At 41.7% G+C, this 25,493-nt stretch overlaps 1 protein-coding gene across 8 annotated transcripts in view; it reads left to right on the forward strand.

Annotated features, from left to right (window-relative positions):
• SULF1 (sulfatase 1) overlaps window positions 1–25,493 on the forward strand; it is a 195,007-nt gene that overhangs the window by 154,904 nt on the left and 14,610 nt on the right. For 4 of the 8 annotated variants that reach the window (XM_025393779.1, XM_025393777.1, XM_025393776.1 and 1 more), the window contains 9 exons: window positions 2,454–2,670; window positions 5,336–5,588; window positions 6,937–7,033; window positions 7,495–7,589; window positions 7,894–7,959; window positions 9,238–9,410; window positions 17,750–17,892; window positions 17,983–18,106; window positions 20,033–20,066. In XM_025393779.1, the coding sequence (XP_025249564.1) occupies window positions 2,454–2,670; window positions 5,336–5,588; window positions 6,937–7,033; window positions 7,495–7,589; window positions 7,894–7,959; window positions 9,238–9,410; window positions 17,750–17,892; window positions 17,983–18,106; window positions 20,033–20,066 (1,202 nt within the window). Of the gene's footprint in view, window positions 1–2,453; window positions 2,671–5,335; window positions 5,589–6,936; window positions 7,034–7,494; window positions 7,590–7,893; window positions 7,960–9,237; window positions 9,411–17,749; window positions 17,893–17,982; window positions 18,107–20,032; window positions 20,386–25,493 lie in introns of those variants that run through there. The other 4 variants (XM_025393773.1, XM_025393774.1, XR_003120772.1 and 1 more) reach the window with 2 other exon arrangements.

Consider the following 25,493-nt stretch of genomic DNA (forward strand, 5'->3'; position numbering starts at 1 on the left):
ATTAGTTGCCTGTCTGTCCCTTGAGCTCCTGCTTCTGTGGATGAAGATGTTAAACATTCAAGACATTTTAACCAATCCACAAAAAAAGGTTGTACTCTGATATGGCTTGAAACAACCAAATTCAGTAGTACCAAGAGTATAAAGGGCTAAAGCAAAAGCATAGAAGAAGCCCTGTATCTCCAGGATTTGGGGATTATATAGCAGAAGCCAAAAAGCAGCTCTGATAATTCAACATATATTGAAGACATACAACTCCCTTAGGAGAAAACAAATCATGGCTCTGCATCTTGGTTCATTGTGAATAACTGCATGTCACTTTGTACATGAGTGTCAGTTATCTGCAAGGCCGTCTGGGACCGTAGACCAAACTTTGCCTTGCAGTAGGACACTTTGCAACAAAGATGTCACCCCAGATATGGTACTGGTACAAGAGGGGGATATGAGATCTTTTCAATGATGCATGAAAGAACATCTTTTATTTAATAATTATTTATTTGAATATATTTGAAAATATACATGGCACAAAAAAACGTACTTTTACAGTGCAAATAGTATTGTACTGTCCATAGGTTAGAAATGCACCCATTTAAAGAAGAGCTTCTCACTCTTTAGATATGAACAAAAACAATGAAGGATAAAGAGAAGGTTCAGTAGATAATAGTACACAACTGATAGACCTACATAGATAGGAAAAAAGACAAAAGTTTGATAACACTATATTTTAACTCTGTGACAACTGTGGCCAATTAAAATTAAATATTCTTCCCTCCTCCCAAATTAATTTTGTAGGGAGAAGGGGGAAAATAAAATGTAAAAGAAGTTATTCAGTCTTTAAGTAAGATGTGGAGGATCCCAGGAAATGACCCCCAGGGTGAAAAGCTATTATTTCAGCCAGGATGAGATTCAGTAAGTGCAAGGACACTTAGTCCGGAGGCAGTGTCATATTTACTCGGACGCAAGCCTGCAGCATCTGTGGCAGGCGTGTTAGAAAGCTCACTCTAGAAAAGTCAGTGCAAGCTCGCCGTATGTGTCTGTTGGGAAGTGAACTCTGTCTCACATAGGAGCATGCCCACTCTCTGCTGAGTGTGCAGTTGAAACTGGAGAGTTCCCTGATCCCCTTCACAGGATGTGCAACAGGGGTGTGGCACACCTGCTCGGTCACCACCACTGCTCAAACCCCTGATGAGAGGGGGAGCACACAGATAGGCAGGTACAGGAACCAGGGCACGTCCTTTGGGCTCCAGCCCTGCAGTAGTATCTAGGGGCAGGCGCCTATGGCCCCAGTGTTACAATGCTCTTTAGCCTTGCCATCTGCAGACAGATTGTTAACCAGCTCAATGGACCCTCTGCCTTTTGACAAGGGCAGAGGGCCACCAATATGACAGCTTTCTGTATTCCAAGCTCTTGCCTAGCTCCTGGAAGAATCAGGTCACGCACGGGCTTGAAGGACGAATGCAGGATTTTACTGAGTGGTGGAGGTGGCTCTCAGTAGGACGGATGGGGAGCCAGAAGCGGGGATGGAGTGAGAAGATGATCTTCCCCAGTTTGGCCACTGGACAGCCACACTCCTCTCCGACCACCCCCAGCCAAGCTCCTCTCAGTGTTCAGACATTCCTCCTCTTTTGTCTTTCTCTGCCACCTTGTTCCACCATTCATCTGCTTGTCTCCTCATCTCCTTCTCTGCTTCTGGAGCCTGGGTTTCAGGGTTTATATGGGCACAGGATAGGGGGCATGGCAGGCCATAAACAACTTTTGGGGTACAAAAACAGGAATGCCTGTCCCCATTTAGGGCCGTAGGTCCCCAGGCTTGAGGGTGGGGCCTTTGCCAGGAAACTACCTTCTTCTACCCAGTGTTTCCCTGTCTGCTGTCCATATCACAATGTTCTTAGAAGGATAAGAAAAGGCACAAAAGAAAGTCTGACAAGTTTGCTAATGTCTGGTGTCTGTGAGAGTCGGCTCGCCCCATGATGGGCTCCAATTAAACTCATCTCTGTCTTCCTCATGTGCCACTCTTCCCTGGCTCACATTAGAAATTCAGGAGCGGAGAACAAAGCGGCCAAGTTTGTTTTTCCAGAGCAAGAGGGGTCTGGTGAAAGCAGTCCTGACAGCTGCTCTGTGTGTCTTGGTGAACTAACAGCTTTTACATGTTTCATTCAAGACTGTTTAGTCTGCGTGCTGAGGATTCATATATCAGTTTTTGGCTCTAGTGTCATTGAGGTAGTTTGATTTCCAATGATTTCGTTGTCATCTGTATTTGCCTACAGTGAAAGAAATAACTGAGAGTTGAGTTATTGCGGGGTCACTTCAAAGCTTGCCTTTCTTCATTCACTCTCCTGAAAGATATTGCCAGTGCTTCTAAAAAAAAGAAAAAAAAAAAAAAACTAAGGGAGCGGCTCTTAATCAATAACACCTGGAGCAGAATCGGTAAACTGCTTTCACGTTGGCTTTTGCAGAAGTGGCAATGCATTGAGGATACATCTGGCAAGCTTCGAATTCACAAGTGTAAAGGACCCAGTGACCTGCTCACAGTCCGGCAGAGCACGCGGAACCTCTACGCTCGCGGCTTCCATGACAGAGACAAAGAGTGCAGTTGTAGGGAGTCCGGTTACCGTGCCAGCAGAAGCCAAAGAAAGAGTCAACGGCAATTCTTGAGAAACCAGGGGACTCCAAGTAAGCCACGCTTTTGTGACCATCTCGATGGTGGCGTAGGCCTGTGGTAATAAACAATAGAGAGACGAAAGGGTTGCTCCTTCTACGTTTTAGATATTATCAATGCATCATTTTCAGGCTAAAAGCACATCGTTGCTCTATTTAAAATAAGAACGCTAAGATTAATGTGACATTTTGCTTTGCAAACATTTTCACTTAAGCATAGAATGAAAATATAGTTTGTAAAAGCACCAGAAGTGAAACATATGCACGCATAAAAGAGTTTATAAAATGGCTATTCCAGAAAGATAAAGGATATGGTTTAGTCCATTTTATTTTACCGCAATGCCAACGTCCTGATTTGTCTGCCTTAAGTTGCTTTTAAAAATAGTAAACACAAGGTTTCAGTGTGTATGCATTTAATTTTAAGAGGAAAAGCATAAACACTTCTTTAAGGCATATATTTTAATCTCTGTTTTACGACACTATATGTATTTTTTAATTCCGTCAAATCGTTGGATCTTGTGGACTGGCAGGGACAAACTACTTGAATTCAGTATGAAAAGCACTTCCTAGCATCTTCTTACTAAAACCTCGATTAGGCAGCTATGAGAAACCTATGATTATATAAATGTGAAAATCCACAGACTGACACCTTCCATGAAAGAATGAATCTAGTACCACCTAGTGGAGTAATATGAAAAATGACTCAATTTTATGGTGATTTCTTTCTACAATGGTTTGGAAAGAAGCAACTTAAATAAATTAAATTCTGTGTCAAAGATTTGGGAATCAAATCATACACTAGAACAATGGAAGCCCTGAGAACAGGCATTTTTATTGTAGACTTCACAATATGGGCTTTAGGGCCATTTGCCCTGATATTTCATCCAAAATTGTTAAGTGTTTTCCATGTGTATATGGGCATTTGTTTTCATGTCAACAAATTTTAACAAATTTTAAAGGAATCCATAAGCCAAAATACTAAGAATCTTTGGGAGATTTTTTTTCTTCCCTGAGAGAAAAATTCCAGGTCTAATAACTCACACAAAGATATAAAATTTCTGAAAATCAGTAAGGCCAGGCGCGGTGACTCATGCTCGTAATCCCAGCACTTTGGGAGGCCAAGGTAGGCAGATCATTTGAGTTCAGGGGTTCGAGACCAGCCTGACCAACCTGGTGAAACCTCATCTCAAAAAAATTAGCTGGACATGGTAGCACATGCCTGTAATCCCAGCTACTTCTCGGGAAGCTGAGGTAGGAGAATCGCTTGAACCTGGGATGCAGAGGTGGCAGTGAGCCGAGATCGCACCACTGCACTCCACCCTGGTTGACAGAGTGAGACTCTGTCTCAAAAAAAAAAAAAAAAAAAATTAATAAGGAACTAGGACCCCTGGCACGCTCCTTTTTCAGAAGCTGATTAGCAACATTCAGCTTAGAAGAAAGTGTGCCCTCTTCTCTTCCAGAAAGTTCAACCTTGTTTCCCAGGCACTGAGCGTAAAGCACATTGATTTTTCAGTATTAGGCCCAAACACAGGTCTAGGGCAGCTCTTTCAAACTGTATGGAATCTTGTGTATTTGACAACAGGAGACGGTTTTCACCCTTTCTGCAAGGATGGAACTCATAAGCACTCTTATTGACCCCCCTACTCTCACGGAGGTTGCTCCCTGATCTGGAAACTGCAGAATTCTGCTGAGAGCTGTCTCAGAAGCATGACAATTCTGATTCCACAGCCAGTATGCCCCACTTCTTTCTGTGTTAGGCTAATGAGATAAGGCCAGATGAATATGCTGCTACAGAGCTAAGAGCATCCAGTGTTTGCACATTGAAGTTCTTATCTGGTACACATGAGCTCTTGAAAAGGTTCCATAGTCACCAGAAAGCATGCTGCCCTCTCCCCATCCCTGCCCGCCCACCCCCTGCCTTAACCCTCCTCTGCCAGGTATAAAAGTGAGTTGGCTGATGAAAGCATTAGCAAAATTTAATTCTTCTTAGAGCAATCCTCTACTATTTGTACAAATAGAAGTTGTCTAGAGCATTTGCGTTTTTGAAAAAGCAGCCCAATGTAGTGGTAAGACTTCATAGTCTGAGAGATTATAGTCCTAGCTCCATAAGCTTGCAAAATGCATGTGACATTCAAAACTTCAGTTTTCTCGTCCATAAAATAAGGATGAACCAGTATTGATAATCTGATGTTTTTGTATGTAAGGGTTTTTATAATAATACCTGTCTTTCAAGACTCTGGATTAGAGATAAATAGGAAGTATATAATACATAGCAAAAGCTCAATAAAGGATAGCCATTATTATTAATACCGTAATTGGGAATATGGTTTTATCCAAAAAAAATAACCTGAGCAGTTCACATTGAAAACCAAATGTAGAAGTTCACAGCCTGCCACGAGTAAAAAGGATCCTAGAAATCACCTGGACCAACCCCCTACTTGACAGATGAAGGGCTGGAGGCCCAGAGAAGTATGTCATCCATCACACTGCCAGGCAATGGCACTGCCAGGACAAGAATCCAACCTCTGCCTCCGTGAATTGCAGGCACCACGATGCCGCTCAGCAATGGAGCATGGACTGCTTTCTCCTCTCCAGGATCCTTCCTGGACCAGGTGATCACGTTCTTCCCTCATAAGCTACATCAGGACATCCATAGTAATGTATCTTCCCTTACTTCTAGAGTACAAGCCCAGATTTGTCCATACTCGGCAGACACGTTCTTTATCCGTTGAATTTGAAGGCGAAATATATGACATAAATCTGGAAGAAGAAGAATTACAGGTGTTGCAACCAAGAAACATTGCTAAGCGTCATGATGAAGGCCACAAGGGGCCAAGAGATCTCCAGGCTTCCAGTGGTGGCAACAGGGGCGGGATGCTGGCAGACAGCAGCAACGCCGTGGGCCCACCTACCACTGTCCGAGTGACACACAAGTAAGAAGACTTTATTTGTTGACTAGGGTTGAGTTCAGAATTACCACCACAACACACCATATTATCACCATTTTGCACTTGGCAAAAAAGCAGTATCACTTGGCAATACGGTGCCTGAGGGCTGGCCTACGTAGCAACTGAGGGTTAGAGAAAAAATGAGTCCACACAATCATAGGCTTCGACAAGCATGCTTTGGGTTTGATTTCACATTAAGACTGATCAGCTAGGAATCCAGCCAGAGTAATTCACATTAAGGCTGATCAGCTAGGAATCCAGCCAGAGTAATTCCATCACATCTTGACTTAGCAGGCATGGAGTTCATGAGCCTAAGCAGTTACCTTTGCAGGCATCTAGAAAACAGATGGAAACAATTTCAGAGGCTGGAAGTTCTTCCATGTTGCACGATCACTGTCACTTGGAGCAGTTGTGCGGTCACAGCCTCAGAAATGAAACACAGTCCAAGGGAAGACAGTGAGTCCCAGAGACACTTCCAGAAAGATGATGTAGATTACGAATGGATGTAAGACATACAAATATCTAACCAATCCAGATCACAGAGAGGGCCTTGGAAGTCATGGAGATGGGGAAGGGAGATGATTCCCTCATAGGTTTAATGAACTCACTTTGTTCTTTGGCTCCTTCCAAAGTCTACTTACTCTCTTGATTAGGAAATGTTTTCTTTCTGAATTTATTAGCAAGATCTTTGTTTTCTCCCTAATTGTATCACTTTGGGGAGATGGGGCACTGTGCACTCTGCCAGAATTTTTATCTCTGAGGTTCTGGCCTCCTGGTGCCTGAAGTTGGTACAGTTACATACTAACGGGTTTAGACCAGAATGCATTTCTCTTACATTATTGCTTAACCCCACATCCCACCTGCTGTCTATCCTTGGGGCTGTATCTTTACTTCAAAACTCAGTGGGGTACTTAGGGCACTCTCTTTTTAACAAAATGAGTGGAATGAATACTGCCCTTCTGAATCTGCTTTTCTTCAAATAAGCCATTTGCATTGTGATGTGAAAGGTCCTCCCTTTTGTTCTATATCTATTTGAACTTGAGTTTTCTGGTGGTGTCCTGTTCATGGGGTTGTGAGTATTCAGAACTGCCTTGAAAAGTGGTCGTAGGGATGATCTTAGTCACAGAGCTGTGACACCATCCACCCATGTGACATTTTGTCCTCACTGGTGGCTAGAACATATTCCCATTGATGCTGGTCTTGGATCAGCTCAACAGTTACTGCCTGTGTCAACATTAAGGGTTTTGAGGATTAAAAGTTCTCTTTGCGATCTTGAGTGTTTTCTACTGTTAGAATATAAACCTATTTGACATGGTTTTGGTTTGTTTTGCAGGTGTTTTATTCTTCCCAATGACACGATCCATTGTGAGAGAGAACTGTACCACTCGGCCAGAGCGTGGAAGGACCATAAGGCATACATTGACAAAGAGGTTAGCCGTGGCTGTGTGACTGTCAGATATATTCCAGACTCACACTCAGCCCGCCAGCCCTGCAGTGCCTGGTGGGACATACCATGGATACACATCATCTATAATTATGTGAAAAATACGAAACAAAGTTATTTGTCTTTCTCCAGTGATTTAATGGTAGTCCTACTGAAAACAATATAGAGTGTGAGAAGAGACTGGGAACTGACTCCATGGCCTTTTGAAATCTCTGTGAGAAAAAGATTCCGTTATAAATGAGGAATCTGCTACTGTTTATCTGTAACACATGGGTTGGAATATAGAGTCTATATAGACATATTTTATGCCCAGTTTGTTTCTATGTTAAGTATCATCTCAGATGAATAGCTATTATTACAGAACAGAGAAAACAAGGTGAAAAGAAAAGTACTTTGTAAAGAAAATCCTGATCTTAACATGTAATTGCTTGAAAACATGTTTTCCAGATTGAAGCTCTGCAAGATAAAATTAAGAATTTGAGAGAAGTGAGAGGACATCTGAAGAGAAGGAAGCCTGAGGAATGCAACTGCAATAAACAAAGGTGAGCTTGTTTCCATCCATGCTCCACTTTCCAAATTCATTTTTACACAAGCCAGAGGCATTAGCACTGGGCTCATTTTTCTCTTTTACCTATAGAATGTATTGTCATAGAGTATGATAACCTAAGCTATTTAAGTCAAATTAAATATGCTTAAACTTAAGCAGGAAGTAAAAAATCCCATTCAGCTAAAATACTTACAACATAACTGCCTTCCTTCTTTCTATTTTGCTTTCTTTTTATAAAATGAACACTTTGATCCAATGCAAGGTTATGAAGGCTCACTTTTTAATCTTCTCACCTGCAGCTATTACAATAAAGAGAAAGGTGTAAAAAAGCAAGAGAAAATAAAGAGCCATCTTCACCCATTCAAGTAAGTAACTCTCTGTTTTCCACATTTGCTGGAAGTCAATGAGTGTCCACTTGGCCCTTCAAAGAGGCTGGAGGGACCCCTGTGTTCCCCGCAGTGCCGCTTCAGAAGAAGTAGACCCATCTAGGAGGGCACCTAGCTCATGAAGTTGAAAGCAAAGCCCCACCTCACCAAGGGACCGTAGCAGTGCTCTTGGCATCCTTTGTCGGGGAGCCATGCTGAACTCCACTGTCATTCTGTGAGTGCTCCCTACCTGGCAGATAGGACCAGTAACTAGATTTTACTCCATGCACTGGTTTCTGTGGAGAGTGCTTGAGGGTTACAGACTCTCTCAGTGCTGTCGGTGTTCTATAGAGCAGCCTGGAACAGTGCTGAATTGTGAAAGTGGGAAGAAACATAAATGTTTTTAAATAATAGCAAAATTTGCACGTGCAGGAGATTTAGTATTTAAACCTCAACAAAGTTTAAGCTTTTTATATAAAAAATAAATAAATAATAATTCTAAAAAATAAAGGCTATCTAAACTTGTTTAGTAGAATTTGTCAAAGAATTTTTTAAACCTTGTAATCCACGCCATCTAGTTCAACTAACCTTTAACTCAATGGCTGATTGGTACCTGGCTGCCAAAAAAAAATAAGCCATTTGTCCAAAGAGTGTGGCTAGCAGGATCCTCTCATTCACATTGACATTTATTTCCATCAATGTTTCCATGCACAGGAAGAGGAAAATGTTGGTCCTCTTAGGTTCAATAACGTCCCAAGAAGCTGTCACTGAATTCATTTGTCTTCAGTATTCCTTTCTCTCTCTCTCTCTTTTTTTTTTTTTTTTTTGAGACAGAGTCTCACCCTGTTGCCCAGGCTTTAGTGCAGTGGTGCAATCTTGGCTCACTACAACCTCCACCTCCTGAGTTCAAGAGATTCTTGCGCCTCATCCCCTAGTAGCTGGGACTACAGTTGTGCGTCACCACATCCGGCTAATTTTTATATTTTTAGCAGAGACAGGGTTTCACCATGTTGGCCAAGCTGATCTCAAACTCGTGACCTCAAGTGATCCGCTCTCCTCAGCCTCCCAAAGTGCTGGGATTACAGGTGCAAGCCACTGTGCCCAGCCTATCTTCACTATTCCTGATTCTATTTTAAGTCCGTCTATACAAATTGAAGGTCGTCCATTATCTCTTATCAAGCATCTAAATATTCTTGCAAGACTCACAGCAACAAGCCTACTTTTAATTGAGAAAGTGCCTTCTGAACACTCAAAAAAAAATGCCTTCTCTTGGAACAGGGAGGCTGCTCAGGAAGTCGATAGCAAACTGCAACTTTTCAAGGAGAACCGTAGGAGGAAGAAGGAGAGGAAGGAGAAGAGACGGCAGAGGAAGGGGGAAGAGTGCAGCCTGCCTGGCCTTACTTGTTTCACGCACGACAACAACCACTGGCAGACAGCCCCGTTCTGGAACCGTAAGTTGCTTGTTCCAAATGCCACTTCCTGCCGCCATGCAGAGACAGCGACTCAAAACAAATCAGAAATTCAGCAGCATAAAACCAGGAATCTACAAAGATTCAAGAGAAAGGCATCATATTCTACTCCATACTGGAAACTCAAATGGTTTTGCCAAATATTACTGTTTTCTTTAAATTTTTTCTGGTATTTTGTTTGGTAATGCCAAGCTTCTCTCTGGGTTTTTCCTCCTGATGATGTTGTTTCACATAATAGCCAGCACCTGGCACAGTTTTTACCCAGTAGGACTGTTCTACAGCTAAATAACGCAATGGATGAACATCCCATAAATGGGTGAAAAATTTTGTCCCAAATAGATTTTGGTTCTGCTTTATTTCAAGTACATAAGCGTAATAAAAGGAAGTAAAAGAATAGTAAAAGCCTCTTCAGTGCAGGGCCCATATTCTACTTATTCTCGGTCCACTTCAGTACCAGCACTAGACTTACAGAACAATAGAGACTCTACAAAATTATTTGGTTTTACATTGGATTGCTAAGGATATGGAATAATAACATTTGTGCACTTTTAAAATTAGTGCTTATATTTTCTTTAGTGGCCTGTGCACATTATTCACTGAGGCCATATAGAAGTAATAACCTACATTCTTACAATACATCCTCTGACTGAAACTTACCAGCCTATAGAGTAGATGAAACACAGAATCTTCTAACTGAGAAGCTCACTAGAGACCACCTGGGCTACTGTTTCTCAAACTGGGATTTGGAGACTCCAAAGAATGGACAGACCATTCTTAGGGGGATCTAGGGCTTGTCCAGGAGACTTTATGTTTTCCCTTTCCATTTTAATGTTTCTTGATTTCAGGGTCCATGTTTGCATTTCTGTTTAAAATCACATCAAGGCTGAATGAACTCTTAAAGTCACAGCATTTAACTTTTAATATAGTTTCTGAAACTGTGGTGTGGGAATCCCTGAGGGTTATTCAAATCGCTGGGGACAGTAACTGGGGACACAACATTTAGCAAGACACTTTATTTTCTGTGCTCATAATATATTTTAATGGGGTACAGGTAGAAAAATAAAGGAAAGTAAATGAAATAAAATAATTATGAGTTGTAGTAATGCTATGAAGGAAACAGTGATCGACGTTTTTAAATGGGACCCTTTCAGAGAGTGTGGGGAAGACAGGCCTTTGAGGTGAAATTTAGGCTGAAACCTAAAGGATGGGGAGAAGTGAGCCCCGTGGGAAGGAGCAGGGAGCGTGTCCAGGCAGAGGGAGCACTGCAAGTAGAGGTCCTGAGGAAGTCACGCCTTTGGTGTATCCAGGACCGGAAGCTCCTTGAAAGCTGAACCATTGCAAAACACAAGGTTATAGTTGCTTATGGCAGAAGGAGGCCCTTCATACCTCTCTCTGCTTTTCGCCATCTGAGTTGAGGCCATCCTGCTCAAGCCACCACCATTTCTTACCTCGGCCACTGTCAGGCCTCCTCTGTAGCCTCCCAGGCTCCCCTCTGGTCCTCACCAGTCCATCCTGCTCAGAGGAGCTAGGGTGATCTTTTAATGACACCTGCTTTTCTTAAGCTAAAGAGCAGAATCCCTTCACCTGACCCCAGAAGGCTGAGGCTGCAGTGAGCTGTGATCGTGCCATCACGCTCTAGCCTGGGCGATAGAATGAGACCCTGTCTCAAAAATAAAATAAAATATGGCAAAATCCTTAACATATCCAACAAAACCCCACATGCTCCTATCCAATCCTACGCTGGGACCATTGCCTCTGCTCTTGCCTGCTTCCGCCACTCAGCTTCTCTTTATTCCTCAAACATCTCAAGCTCCCTCTTGCCATGGGATCTTTGCGCTTGTTTCTCCTCCCTGGAAGGCTCTTGCCCACAGCCCCGTGCCCAGCAAATACTACTCACCCTTCAGACCTCAATTGCGGTGTCACTGCTTGTGGACACCCTCCCTGTGCCTCAGACTAGGGTCTGCCCCTTTGATACGCTCTATCAGCAAGCTCTGCTTTTCCCCCACGGGGCGTATTACATTTATAATCATACAATTTTTTACATTTGTTTCTGCTTGACTGTTGTCCTTTCCACTAGACTGTAAGTTTCTCAAGATAAGAAACCATGTCTGTGTGACACTGTATTCCTGACCCAAAGGAATTGCTTAGTTAATATTAGGTGAATAAATAAACAAGCAAGCAAGCCACCCTGTCCAGATCAAATCAACTCATATCAATTGAACAAAACTTTGAGTGCCTGCCGCTGGGGGTCACTGTGCTGGTGAGTGAGGACCGTGCCTGCCATCACTCTGCTCTTATACACAGGAGCGAATTAGGAACTGATCCCATTCAATACCAAATTTGATGCTCCTTCTGATACACAATGTATGCTTGGTGCTCTGATATTCTAGGGCGACGGCTTCCAGAATTTCTTCCCAAAAAGCCACAGTAAAAAATGCACCTTATATCAGGATCCTATACACGTATGTACACATACACAAGTATATATGTGTATCTGCATGTATACGTAATATATATACTAAAGTAAAAATTTCAAAAAGTAATACTATGTGTGCTATGCTTTAATATTTTTATCCATTCTATTACATATTTTAATAATATTATTGCTATATTCTTCATATTTGCTATGTCAACTTAAGCCCTTGGCATAGTAATATTCAATAACATGAAAAAAAGAAGAAAAGTCAAATCCATCCAGGCACAAGATCCTCCAATGCAATGGTCTCTAAACATTTTTTTATTATGTACCCATATCAATTTTTAAAATAAACACACCATCTATATTTAATTACACTACTATACAAACATGCCTGTGTATTATGAAAATATACCAAATAAACAGTCCACGCACAGAGATTCATGTCTGTAATCCCAGCACTTTGGGAGGTCAAGGTCAGAGGATCAGTTGAACCCAGGAGTTCAAGACCGGCCTGAGCAACATGGTGAAACCCTGTCTCTACAAAAAATACAAAAATTAGCCGGGCTTGGTGGTACACGCCTGTAGTCCCAGCTACTCAGGAGGCTGAGGTGGGAGGATCACTTGAGCATGGGAGGTGAAGCCTGCAGTGAGCCATGATTGTACTCCAGCCTGGGTGACAGAGTGAGACCCCATCTCACAAGAAAAAGAAAAAAAGAAAAGAAATAAAAAGAAAATACACAAAATAGAAATTTAAAGTTTGAGATAAAGATTAAAAAATAGTTTTTAAAAATAGATTTCATATTCTTTGGAGGTCCCACAACGTTTGTTCTCACTTATTAAAGAATGCTTAAGGAAAACAAATCTCAGTGTCCCACTTCACAATGCAGTGAGACATTCAGTTTATGTTTGATGTGGAATCTTAATTGCTTTCATATGAAAGGTGACTCAGAAAGATTTTCTGCTTCCATAGATGTGCTTCATGTCATGCTGAGTCAATCAGGACATTTTTTTTTCTTTCTTTCTTTCTTTTTTTTTTTTTTAAGACAGAGTTTCGCTCTTGTTGCCAAGGCTGGAGTGCAATGGTGCGTTCTCAGCTCGCTGCAACCTCTGTCTCTTGGGTTCAAGTGATTCTCTTGCCTCAGCCTCCCGAGTAGCTGAGATTACAGGCAGCCACCACCACGCCCACCTAATTTTTTTGTATTTTTAGTAGAGATGGGGTTTCACCATGTTGGCCAGGCTGACGTCACCTAAGATCACCTAACTTCAGGTGATCCACCCGCCTTGGCCTCCCAAAGTGCTGGCTTATAGGTGTGAGCCACCGCGTGCCTGGCCAGGACATTCATTTATTTATTTATTTTATTAATTTTATTTTTATTATATTTTAAATTCTGGGGTCTATGTGCAGAACGTGCAGTTTTGTTACATAGGAATACACATGCCATGGTGGTTTGCTGCACCCATCAATCTGTCATCTACGTTAGGTAATTTTTAATGCCACCATTAACTAAGTAGTCATCTCTACTGAAATTACACTATTAAATGTCTATTATCCCTGAGATTGATCAATTATTCTTGCAAATACAAAGGTATTGTATTTGTATATTTCATGAAACAAGTTTAAAACCCTTTTCAACTGTTAATTTGGAAGATTTCTACACAGATTAGAAAATTTGGATTCCATGGTTTTTAATGTATGTAGATGTGAGATAAATGTTCACCTATAAACAATATGTTATAAATAACATATTTAGAGATCTTTTAATGAAAAGTCATATAATGATGAAAGCATTTTCAATCATCCATTTTTAAGATATTATCTTTTCTTTGCCTATATTTTATCTAATCTGGTTCATTCAATTCAATTTAGGATTTTTTCCCCACAGCTACTCTTTCAGGTCATTTCCTATAAGCTTTAGGTCTTTCTTTGAAATAAGCATATGTAGTTTGTTATCTGATTTGTTGATATCAAATCTCAAGTATTAAGGCTTTTTAATGTTTTAATATAATTTAGAAGTTCTCTAGAATAGATGGTTTTTATTAGGTGACATTCCTAGAATTATTGTCATAAGTTATTATAAATGAGGTAACATTTTATTTAAAAGGTGCATGTCTATTACAAAGACTGCATTAAATAAAAGATCAGAAAGGATATGAAAAGTTTAAGAGTGTAAAAGTTGGCTGGGCACGGTGGCTCACACCTGTAATCCCAGCACTTTGGGAAGCTGAGGCAGGTGGATCACTTGAGCCCAGGAGTTCAAGACCAGCCTGGGCAACATGGTGAAACCCTATCTCTACAAAAAAATATGAAAATCAGCCGGGCTTGCCTGTAGTCCCAGCTACTTGGGAGGCTGAGGTGAGAGGGTCACTTGAGCCCCAGTGGAGGAGGCTGCAGATCACACCACTGGGTGACAGAGTGAGACCCTGTCTCAAGGGACAAAAAAAAAAAGAGAGAGAGAGAGAGAGAATATAAGTTTTAAGTTGGAGAACATAATGTGTAAAAAAAAAATTTTTTTTTTCTTTTTGAGACAGAGTTTCACTCTTGTCTCCCAGGCTGGAGTGCAATGGCGTGATCTCGGCTCGCTGCAATCTCCGTCTCCTGGGTTCAAGCAATTCTCCTGCCTCAGTCTCCCGAGTAGCTGGGATTACAGACGCCCGCCACCACGCCCGGCTAATTTTTGTATTTTTAGTAGAGACGGGGTTTCGCCATGTTGGCCAGGATGGTCTCGAACTCCCGAGCTCAGGTGATCTGCCCACTGCAGCATCTCAAAGTGCTGGGATTACAGGCGTGAGCTACCACACCCGACCGTGTAAAAATATTTAAATTAGCTAATCAACTTAAAAAAAAAATCATTCCTGGAGGGAGAGAGGGGTGAATAGGCAGAACACAGGATTTTTAGAGCAGTGAAATTACTCTGTGTGATACAACAATGGCAGATAAATGTCATCATGCATTGTCCAAACCCACAGGATGCACAACACCAAGAGTGAACCCAAGTGTAAACTATGAACTTTGAGTAGCAATGATGTGTCAATATAGGCTCATTGATGGTAACAAGTGTGCCACCCTGGTGAGGGATGTCTATGGTGGGAGAAGTTATGTATCTGTGAGGACTGGGGTTATATGAGAATGCTCTGTAGTTTTCACTCAAAACTGCTCTAAAAAATAGTCTATTAAAATAATTTTTTTAAATCATTTCTGATCCATTGTTTAAAACATCTCTTTTAGCCTAAGGGGACAGATTTAGTGTGTCTGATACTGCATAGGACAGCAGAGTCTAGTAATTAAGAGTAAACTCTTGGCCGGGCATGGTGGCTCATGCCTGTAAGCCCAACACTTTGAGAGACCGAGGCAGGCAGATCGCTTGTGTGTAGGAGTTCAGACCAGCCTGGGCAACATGCCAAGACCCATCTCTACAAAAAATAAAATACTAGCCAGGTGTGATGGTGCATACCTGTAGTCCCAGCAACAGAGGAGGCTGAGGTGACAGGATCGCTTGAGACTGGGAGGTCAAAGCTGCAGTGAGCCTTAATCATGCCACTGCACTCAAGCTTGGGCAAAAGAGACACTGTCTCAAAAAAAAAAATGTAAACTCTGTAGCCAGATCCCAGTGCTACCAGTTGTCAGCCGTGTGACCTTGGACAAATTACTTAACGTCTCTGTGCCTAGGGTTTTTTCATCTGTTAAAATGAGGATGATAATAATAACCTCTGTCTCAAGAAGTGGCTTTGAGGATTAAATGAGTTATAGTACATGCAAAGTACATAGTGCACAAGGAATGCTCATCACGTATACCTATCCTATTAGGTTGGTGCAAAAGTAATTGCAGTTTCGGACTCATATCTGGGCTCAAACACATCTTTATCAACCAAAATAGGAAGCATTACACTCAACACATTTTTACCGTAAGAAATAAGCTCGTTTATTCCTGTAGCATAAAAATTCATGCTTCAGGATTCAATGAACTCTTGGAAAGCATTTTCTACATTCTTTTGGTTGTGGAAGAGTTTTCCCCACAAAAAGTTGTCAAGATGCTTCAAGAAGTGGTAGTCGGTTGGCAAGAGGTCAGGTGAATATGGCAGATAAGACAAAACTTCGTAGCCCAATTCGTTCAACTTTGGCAACATTGGTTGTGCCACAGTCAGGCATTGTCGTGGAGAATAATTGGGCCCTTTCTGTTGACCAGTGCCGGCTGCAGACATTGCAGTTTTTGATGCGTCTCATTGATTTGCTGAACATACTTCTCAGATGTACTGGTTTGGCCAGGATTCCGAAAGCTGTAGTGGATCAGACCAGCAGCAGACCACCCAACAGTGACCATGACCTTTTTTGGTGTGAATTTGACTTTGGGAAGTGCTTTGGAGCTTCTTCTTGGTCCAGCCACTGAGCTGTTCGTCGCACATCACGGTCTGATTGAGAAATGGTTCGTTGTTGTTGCATAGAATAAGAGAAGACAATAGTTCAAAACGACGATATTTTTTATTTTCCCCTCAGCTCATAAGGCACCCACTTATCGAGCTTTTTCACCTTTCTGATTGGCTTCAAATGCCGAATGACCATAGAAGGGTCGACATTGAGTTCTTCCGCAACTTCTCATGTAGCCGTAAGAGGATCAGCTTCGATGATTGCTCTCAAGGTCGTTGTCAGCTTCCAATGGTCCACCACTACGCTCCTCGTCTTCAAGGCCTTCATGTCCTTTGCAAAACTTGTTGAACCACCACTTCACTTTACGTTTGTTAGCAGTTCCTGGGCCAAATGCTTTGTTAATGTTGCAAGTTGTCTCTGCTGCTTTACAATCCATTTTGAACTCGAATAAGAAAATCACTGGAATTTAGTTTTTGTCTAACACCATTTCCATAGTCTAAAATAAACATAAAGAGTAAGTAATATGTTATTAGCGAAAAAAAAAAAAAAGAAAGCAAGAAATGCCCATTAAAATGATTAATACAACCACATTTATTTAAGAATGCATTCCAATATCAAACAGCAAATTTCAACAATGCAAAAACCATAATTATGTTTGCACCAACCTAATAGTTGTTTTTAAAAAATTTTTGCTGGGCCAGACGCAGTGGCGCATGCCTGTAGTCCCAGCTACTTGGGAAGCTGAGGATCACTTGAGCCCAGGAGTTCTAGTCCAGCCTGGATAACAGAGAGAGACCCTATCTCTTAAAAAAAATATTTGTTAGGCAGCACATTTCTGAAATTCAAGAAAGGTCAGCAAATTTGGAACATGTGCCCTTTTGTAAACAGAAGAGTGGGTGAGTTGATTATAAATGGGACATCTCTTCTGCATACCTTCTACAAGTTAACCAGGGGGCTATGTAGTGTAAAAGATGTTTGTGGTCACAGCCTAGCTCAGGTTAGAGTGTTGCAGAGACCATCCCAAATCCTCCAGGCTGGGCTCAAGGCTTCTCTAAATCCTTCTTTGTTGCAAAATCCCATCTTTTCATGCTTTGTTGGTGACACGTGGCCATCTGCCATATATAACAAGTGAGGGTACTAGTTCCATATCTTTATTAAATAACCATTTTTCTTTTTAAAAAAGAGAATAAATAGAAATTCTGATATTTTTCTTCTCATACTTCCCCCACTCACCCCTCTTTGGAAACCACTGCATAACAGAGCTAAGGGGAGGATAAACTAATATGCCTGAAATTTTACTTTAGTCTTCAGCCTATAAGAGATCACTATCTTTTTCCCCATTTTCACCTAGTTTCACAGCAAATTTACATGGCGGGGGGAAAGGTATTATTATTCTTAACATGAAACCACAGTATTTATAAGAAAGAAATTGTGAACTTTAAAGTGTAAAGATAAGGGAACACTGGAATGGCAAGCCTGCCTCTGCCTAAGGTTTTTCACTCTTTTTGTTTTGTTGTGTTTTTCTTTTTTACCCAACAGTGGGATCTTTCTGTGCTTGCACGAGTTCTAACAATAACACCTACTGGTGTTTGCGTACAGTTAATGAGACGCATAATTTTCTTTTCTGTGAGTTTGCTACTGGCTTTTTGGAGTATTTTGATATGAATACAGATCCTTATCAGGTAAGACAATATATGTTCATTTTATGAAGGTTGTTGAAAATAGGATAACCAGACATAAGCTTAAATAGATTGTCCTGTCTCTATTCACAGCTCACAAATACAGTGCACACGGTAGAACGAGGCGTTTTGAATCAGCTACACGTACAATTAATGGAGCTCAGAAGCTGTCAAGGATATAAGCAGTGCAACCCAAGACCTAAGAATCTCGATATTGGTAAGGAAAAAAAAATAGTATTTTTTCTATTTTACCTGGAAAATTCTTTGTGTTACTAAGCTTTCTGCCTTGGAAACATTTAATTGCACAGAAATATATAGTTCAAGATATTTAGAGGAGACACTTTCCAGGCAATTCTAAATACAATTTGATCTCTAAGTTTAGCTCTGGGTGTACTAATGAAAAACTTAATCCACCAAAAGATTTGGTGAGCATTTCCTTCCAATATCTCCCACAGGTCTATTCTATTAGTAAACCTTGATTCCTGACAGAAGCATCTGTTGGAAGATGAGATGAAAGCATTGGGGATTTGTTTGTTATTGCCGTCAACAGTCTGAAGATATACTCTAAGTAAACCAGGATATTCTCTTTTTTTAAGAGAACTTTGATGGAAAGACACAATGCTCTATTTCTGCTATCCCAGTTTGGAGTTCCCCTAGTTGGATTCCTGCCTATGACACTGAATTAGATTTCTTTTGCCAATATTTTTCATCTGAAACTAGAGATATTGGAGCAGTTCATTAACTTGGGATCTAAAAATATAAGAGGGTCTGAATGGAATCAGCCAGATGTTCCTTCCCTGCTCTGTGTGTTAAACTGGCTTATTTCTCCTTTGTTTCATGGAGATGCAGTTCTTTTCAGTGTCCACCCCAGCTCTTTCTTGGTTAATGAAAATACTCATTTCTTCCTCATGATTTCTGCAGAAATGTAAATACCAGCTCTCCATACAAGGAAGGAGAAAGACTTAAAACCGGCAAGGGCATGGACCTTGGCATGGCATGCCGGCTCCAGAAGGGTGAGGAGCTGAACTCCCAGGCATTTGGGTGCAGTTTGCAGGAGCTTTTTGTGGTGCCGCTGGGTTTTCTCTGTGGGGCTGGTGCAGAGCCAGTGTCATCAGCAGTAAAATGGGCAGCTTTCTGGGTCACATGCCTTGAAGGGGGTAGGAATTCCCATCCCAGAATGATCAACAGCACCACCTGTCATCTCCGCCACTGTAGGGTCACAAAGGCTTTTGAGTTCTGGGAGTCCCCTAAGAAAATATAAATCCTCAGTTTTCAATCAACACCTCGCAGTTAACACTTAGTGGAATCAGTTGTCAGTCAAGAGCAGACTGGACTTACAAAATAGGTCTTTTGGTCACTGACCCCACTCAGCTCAAATCTTTTCAAATATCCTGCTTATCTGTTGACCTTTTCTGCAAATCTGACCAAAAAAAAATACAGAAACAAAGAAAGGAAAGAAAGAAGAAAGAAAAGAAAGAAAGAAAGAAAGAAAGAAAGAAAGAAAGAAAGAAAGAAAGAAAGAAAGAAAGAAAGATAGAAAGAAAGAAAGGAAAGAGCCTGCAAAGACTAGGAATCTTAACCAACCATTAGAGGCACTAGAAATACTATACCCAGATATTTCTCCCTAAAAGAACACAGGACTTTTATTGGTGGTGACATAACAACTCTACTTAGTGAAATCTGATCGAGTCCCTTAATGGTGAAATGATACACTGGGTGGAGCCAGTTAGGCTGTTTCACTTTAAGCCGTCCTCTCCACCTTCCAGACTGTTCCTACGGGAGATGATTATTAGCCCGTTTTTTTCCCCCAATGTTTTGTCTAAAAATAACCAAAATTTAACTTTTCCTGAGAATTACATGGACTTTTGGAAGTACCTTTCCCACTGCTTTTAAGTGGGCTCTCCTCCCTTTAACACCCACCCATTTTTTTCATAACTCTTTTTTATTTTAAATCTTTTCATTTATAGCTTTCAATCCTCATTTTGAACCTAATAGGAAATCTCTGTTGGGCTTTAACACTGTCTGTATTTAACACCATGTGTTTCTTTCTAGGATTTAGAGGTTGTGCATGGAAAACTATATAGTGAATGGTTTTATAAGTTCTAAAGCTAACAGAAATTACTCTTGTATTTTCCTATATCAGGAAATAAAGATGGAGGAAGCTATGACCTACACAGGTATTCACACTTTTTTATTCTTCTCGGCAGCTTCTTCCCCAATAATTGCATGATCCAGTCATTTCCACTAATTTCTGTTTCTTACCGTGTTGCGCAGAGCACAGCTGTGGGTGCATGCTTGTTCTAACAGCATTCTCCACCACGTTTTGTCATTGATCACAGATCTATCATTTTGCTTTTAAATCAGCTTACTGTCCCATCAAGATGTCCCAGAGCATTTACTCACTCCCATGCTTGTTTGCTTGTTGGATGATGCTTTTAAGCATGGAATCATGTGAAGGAAAAAAAAAAAAAAAAAAAAACAGAATGGCCTTTGGGAGCCCCGAGAGAGGGGAGGGGAAGTTTATTTTCTCTGTGGTACTTACACATTGATTTGGTGGGGGAGCTTCACGAAAATGGGTTAGAGATTTTTATTAAATATAGCATCAAAGGCACAAAAGGACTAATGAGAATTTTAAGAGCATTCTAAGGCCAAAGTTGGAGGAAACAAGGAATTTCCTTGTTGATGTTCATTCATTAACTTTGGTGGTGAAAAGCAGCAGCCACAAGATTCCGAAAGCTCTGCAGAGAGGTGGTGAATAAAGAGAAGGTGCTGGGAGTTGGGGACAGAGTACCGGGAGTCAAGACACTAGTAAAGGGACACACACAGTGGCTCACGCCTGTAATCCTAGCACTATGGGAGGCCAAGTGGGAGGATTGCTTGAGTCCAGGAGTTTGAGATTAGCTTGGGCAACAAAGTGAGACAAAATAATTTTTTTGACTAGGCAGGTGTAGTGATGCACACCTGTAGTCCCAGCTACTCAGCTACTCAAGAAGCTGAGGCAGGAGGATCGCTTGAGCCCAGGAGGTTGAGGGTGCAGTGAGCTATGATAGTGACACTGACCTCCAGCCTGAGGAACAGAGAGAGACCCTGTCTCTAAAAATAAATAAATAAAGACACTCAATAGTCTCAACATAGCACGGAGACAACACACAAACATTCCATAAACAACCCTCAGCCCTGTCATTTTTATCCCCCTCCAACCCTCATCCATCCCTCACTGTGCTCCTGAGGGGGGACACACACTCCTGGTGGCCATGTCACTTGGTCACCTGGCAGTATTCACCATTGCTAATTTTCTACTCTGAGCACAGACCTCAGGCAGGACTTCCATCTGAAGCAGCTGGGCACTGTCCTTACCGCCTCTGCTGAGGCAAAACTGAGGCACGGACGTTACCAGTACCCTAGTTAATGGATCCACTTGGGAGAAAAACATCCATCAAAGAAGTGTGAACTTCAATGGTGCCATCTATATTAATATCTTCTTTATCTATATTAATCTTCTTCATTTGTATTTATATCTTTAAAATTAATATACCAAAGAATATTTCTGTTCCTGTCACCCTATTCGGCCCCTCTAACCTCCAGAGCTATGGTCTCAGAGGCTTCCCTTTAGAGAACAGGTCATTCGTCCAACAAGAAGCCAAATGACAACAGGAAAGGCGATGGGGCAGATGAAAACAAAGGAAGCTGGACTTTTGGGGATATGTTATAGCCATTTATGTATGTCTTCTTTTTTCTATTTTCTCTTGTTCTTCATCTTAACTGTCCTCAGTCTGCCCCCACACCAACCCTGTGTCACTCCCAGCACACATAAGACAGAGCAGAAGACCCCACCCTTGAGCTGGTCTCCCTGGGGCATGGGCTGATGAGGTAATATCCCGCACACTAGGGCGATCTTGCCTGCCTCCCACTGGTCACATTAAGACATTTCCAAAATGTAATATTATCAATGGACTTATCTCTAAATATTGACTTTACAGTTATTTTATGAGGCACTCAATTTATAGCTAAGGGATTTTCAGTCTAGTGTCGTGAAAGAGATAAAAGGGTGTTCACAGATTATTTAAGACATAAGACTGGTCAGGGATGAGTCAGAGAGTCATTCTCCATGAAGTCACCCCTGGCCAACTTTGAAAGGAAGAATGTTTAACTGCTCTTTGGGTGTAAATGACAAGCATCTGGGACCCTCCCCTTCCCTGATCCCTGCCACCACCACTCAATGGTCCAGATAATCAATTGTTTCTGAGGTCATTTTCCCATAATCTTAGCAACTTTAGTTGTTGAAAGCATATGTGCAGGGGCAACATGGTGTTACCTGTTGCTTTTTTCCCCTTGTAAGCTCCTTACCAGAGAACAGATCTAAGGATACTTTATAACTCAAAATAACTGGCATTTTCAGACTTTGCCATTTCATAGTCCACAAGGCAAGCCATCTTTCAGTGGATATCCAAGTGGCAGGCAGGAAATCTTGACATGGAAAATATCTGCCTAGTCACACCTGGGAATTCACTAAACACCCAAATGCAGTGTTTGATGTGGCCTTACCTGCTCCTTATATCTTATTGGATCGAATGAGAACAGATGCAAAACAAGTATGTACAGAAATGCCAGGAAAAGTACTGTCTTCCAACGGGGTCCAACAGCTCAAAGCCCTCCATTGATGGAGCCACTTAGGAGGCTTCAGTGCCTTAATTATTTCAGATTTTGATAGTTTTAGAAAACTAATTTAAAAAAAAAAAAAAGATTTTTATCGTGAAATTTGATTACAAAAGACTGAGAGAAATGATAAGAACCAGATCTGAAGAATTTGAAATTTGAAAATTCAACAGAGCATTTTTAAAAATGTATCCTGTACAAGATGAACTAAATAAATGTTTATAAACTGCCTTCTTTTTGGTGGATTTTCAAAAATTAATCTTCAGACTTATTTAGAGGATTTGTATAAAGCAAGTTTTATTTCTTTCTGTTGCTGTTCAATTTCTTTCTTTTCTTTTCTTTTCTTTTCTTTTCTATCTTTTCTCTTCTCTTCCTTTTGCTGTTCCCTGTGCATGAGGCAGGAGGGGCAGCTGAAATGCTTTGCATACTCACCCTGGTCATTTTCCAGTTAGGACAAGCTCAGAGGGAGAGCACAGCTTAGAAGGTGGCACTCATGACTCAGGAAATAATTTGTGGCTGATTTGAAAGCAACATCTTCTAAGTGTGTTGCAAAATATAGAAAATCAGCAGGTTGATGGGGTGTTTATTTTTCCCACTGCATATGAAAGCTGATGCTACTGCCCTTTGAGGGCCAAGAGGAGCTCCTGGCAGCCATGGCCATGTGTCCCGTGGCTTGGTAGGGCAGACGGTCAGTTCTTGGCGGCCTTCCTCTGGCAGGGCTGCTTCCTGATCCTTTGCTTCAAGCCTCTGAGCTGTTAGACCACACTGAGCTCCACCCTCAGCAGCCACGCTCTAACCACATTGCTTTTGCTTATTTTGATTCATCTCCCCCATAGTGACAGTGTGTGCCAAAGGTGGCCATGGGTGACACAGCTGTGTGTTAGTGCCATACAACACTGTGGTCATGGGGGTGGCCGCTGGAGCCCCTGACTAGTTTGAGTTCAAATCCCAGCCTCCCTGGTTGGCATGCTTAGAACAGACCTTGGCAGAGGCCAAGCCCCAATAAGTGGTGGAGTCATTGGTAAAGATAATACCAAATGCAGGACATGTATATGAATGAAAGAGTATGGAAAAGGGAATTTCAGTGATATGAATTCCAAAGCGTGTTAGTATATTTTATAAGAAAGACAAAAAGGTATTCATCAGCACCACTAATCTCCATCATCAGTCCTCTCAGGGACTCCATCTTATTTTAAAGCTGTCTTACTAGCACTTTTGGACTTTTCTGTTTCAGATGCTCAAACAAGAGATGGGGCAGGGACAGGGTTTTGGGTTAAATGGACTGGAGGTGAGATTGGCCCCCTAAGGTGTTGAGGAGACTTGGGGTGAAGATCGTTACGGTATAGGTCAGAGCCAGGGCCACTGTGTGCACAGAGGTGTGTCACAGAGCAGCCAGTAGGCACCAAAATGCAACCAAAGCTCTGCCATGAGAGCTGGGTAGTGGCAGGGGTGACAACAGTGGCTACCCTGGTAAGGTTAAGGTCAGACTTGGTTTAGTCTAAGTTGTCAGAGTATGTTCATCATTTTTCTTACCTTTCCAATAGTGACCCTATTCCAAAGGCCTTGTTTCTTGTGCCATAGAAGAAACTAAACTATAGCACGTGCAGAACTCCTTAAGATCCTCCCCAGACTGCAGAATGAAATGTATCTTTAATCAGTTTCAATATATAGGGGGAAAATGTGTCCTCATTCATCCATGCAACGAATGAAGACAGAAAGAATCTAAACGACCACCTCTGTGCCAAACGCCGCCTTCACCCGGAGTGCAATCTGGTGTTAGAATGCACGATGCAAAGTGCTTTGACCAGAAATATATGGCGCCATAAGAGCCAGGGGAGGGCTCCAACCCAACCCTGAGGAATCAGAGGAAGCTTTCCAAGGAGTTGGCATTTATGCCACATCCTGAAGGCAACAGTGCGGTGATCCAGACACAGGATGGAAAAGGAAGTCAGTCCAACCAGAAGGCAAGACTCGTGTGGGGACTTATGATCAGTTCCGTGACGGTGCAAGGGAAGGAGAAGAGAAGAATTAGCTGAAAAGGCAACCAGGGCCTATTTTATGGAGCGTGTTATATGCAGAATGATTATATAATTTATCCTCCAAACAGGGATGTTTTGACCATGGGGGAGGAGTATTAAAAATAGTTAATTAGGCCGAGCGTGGTGGCTCACACCTGTAATCCCCACACTTTGGGAGGCCGAGGTGGGCGGATCACGAGGTCAGGAGATCGAGACCATCCTGGCTAACACGGTGAAACCCCGTCTCTACTTTTAAAAATGTAAAAAAATCAGCCGGACGTGGCGGCGGGCGCCTGTAGTCCCAGCTGCTCGGAAGGCTGAGGCAGGAGAATGGCGTAAACCCGGGAGGCGGAGCTTGCAGTGAGCTGAGATCGCGCCACTGCACTCCAGCCTGGGCGACAGAGCGAGACTCTGTCTCAAAAAAAAAAAAAAGTTAATGATTTATATTCATTCTATATAAATATTGTTATGTATTTGTTCACCAATGAACTAGTCAATAGATCTATAAAACAGCTGTATTTAAAACTATTTTTTAAGCTAAAATATCAAAAATTCTGGACAAATGCCAAACTGAACAGGATACCAGTACAGCAGATACAAACTGGGACCATCCCAGGCAAACCAAAAATGTGGTCACCCTAGTTACATGCTACATCAAAGGATGTACTCTCTGTCCTAAAAGCAATTGGCAGACATTCAAGAGCATTAAACTGGGAGAAATAATATGTGAGGATTTGAGCTGATCAGATTAGGTGACATAAATAGTTATGAGAATAGTTTTGTGAGTCACATTGGTTTGTGGGTCAGTTGTGGCTCCATCACGTCCCAATTTGAGGACCATTTGCTAACAGTATTACAACACTTACTATGGTCCAGCACTCTTCTGAGTGCTTTCATATATTAATGTATTTAACCCTCTCAGTAACTTTG

The sequence above is a fragment of the Theropithecus gelada genome, chromosome 8 (assembly GCF_003255815.1).
Source record: "Theropithecus gelada isolate Dixy chromosome 8, Tgel_1.0, whole genome shotgun sequence".
NCBI classification, from domain to species: domain Eukaryota; kingdom Metazoa; phylum Chordata; class Mammalia; order Primates; family Cercopithecidae; genus Theropithecus; species Theropithecus gelada.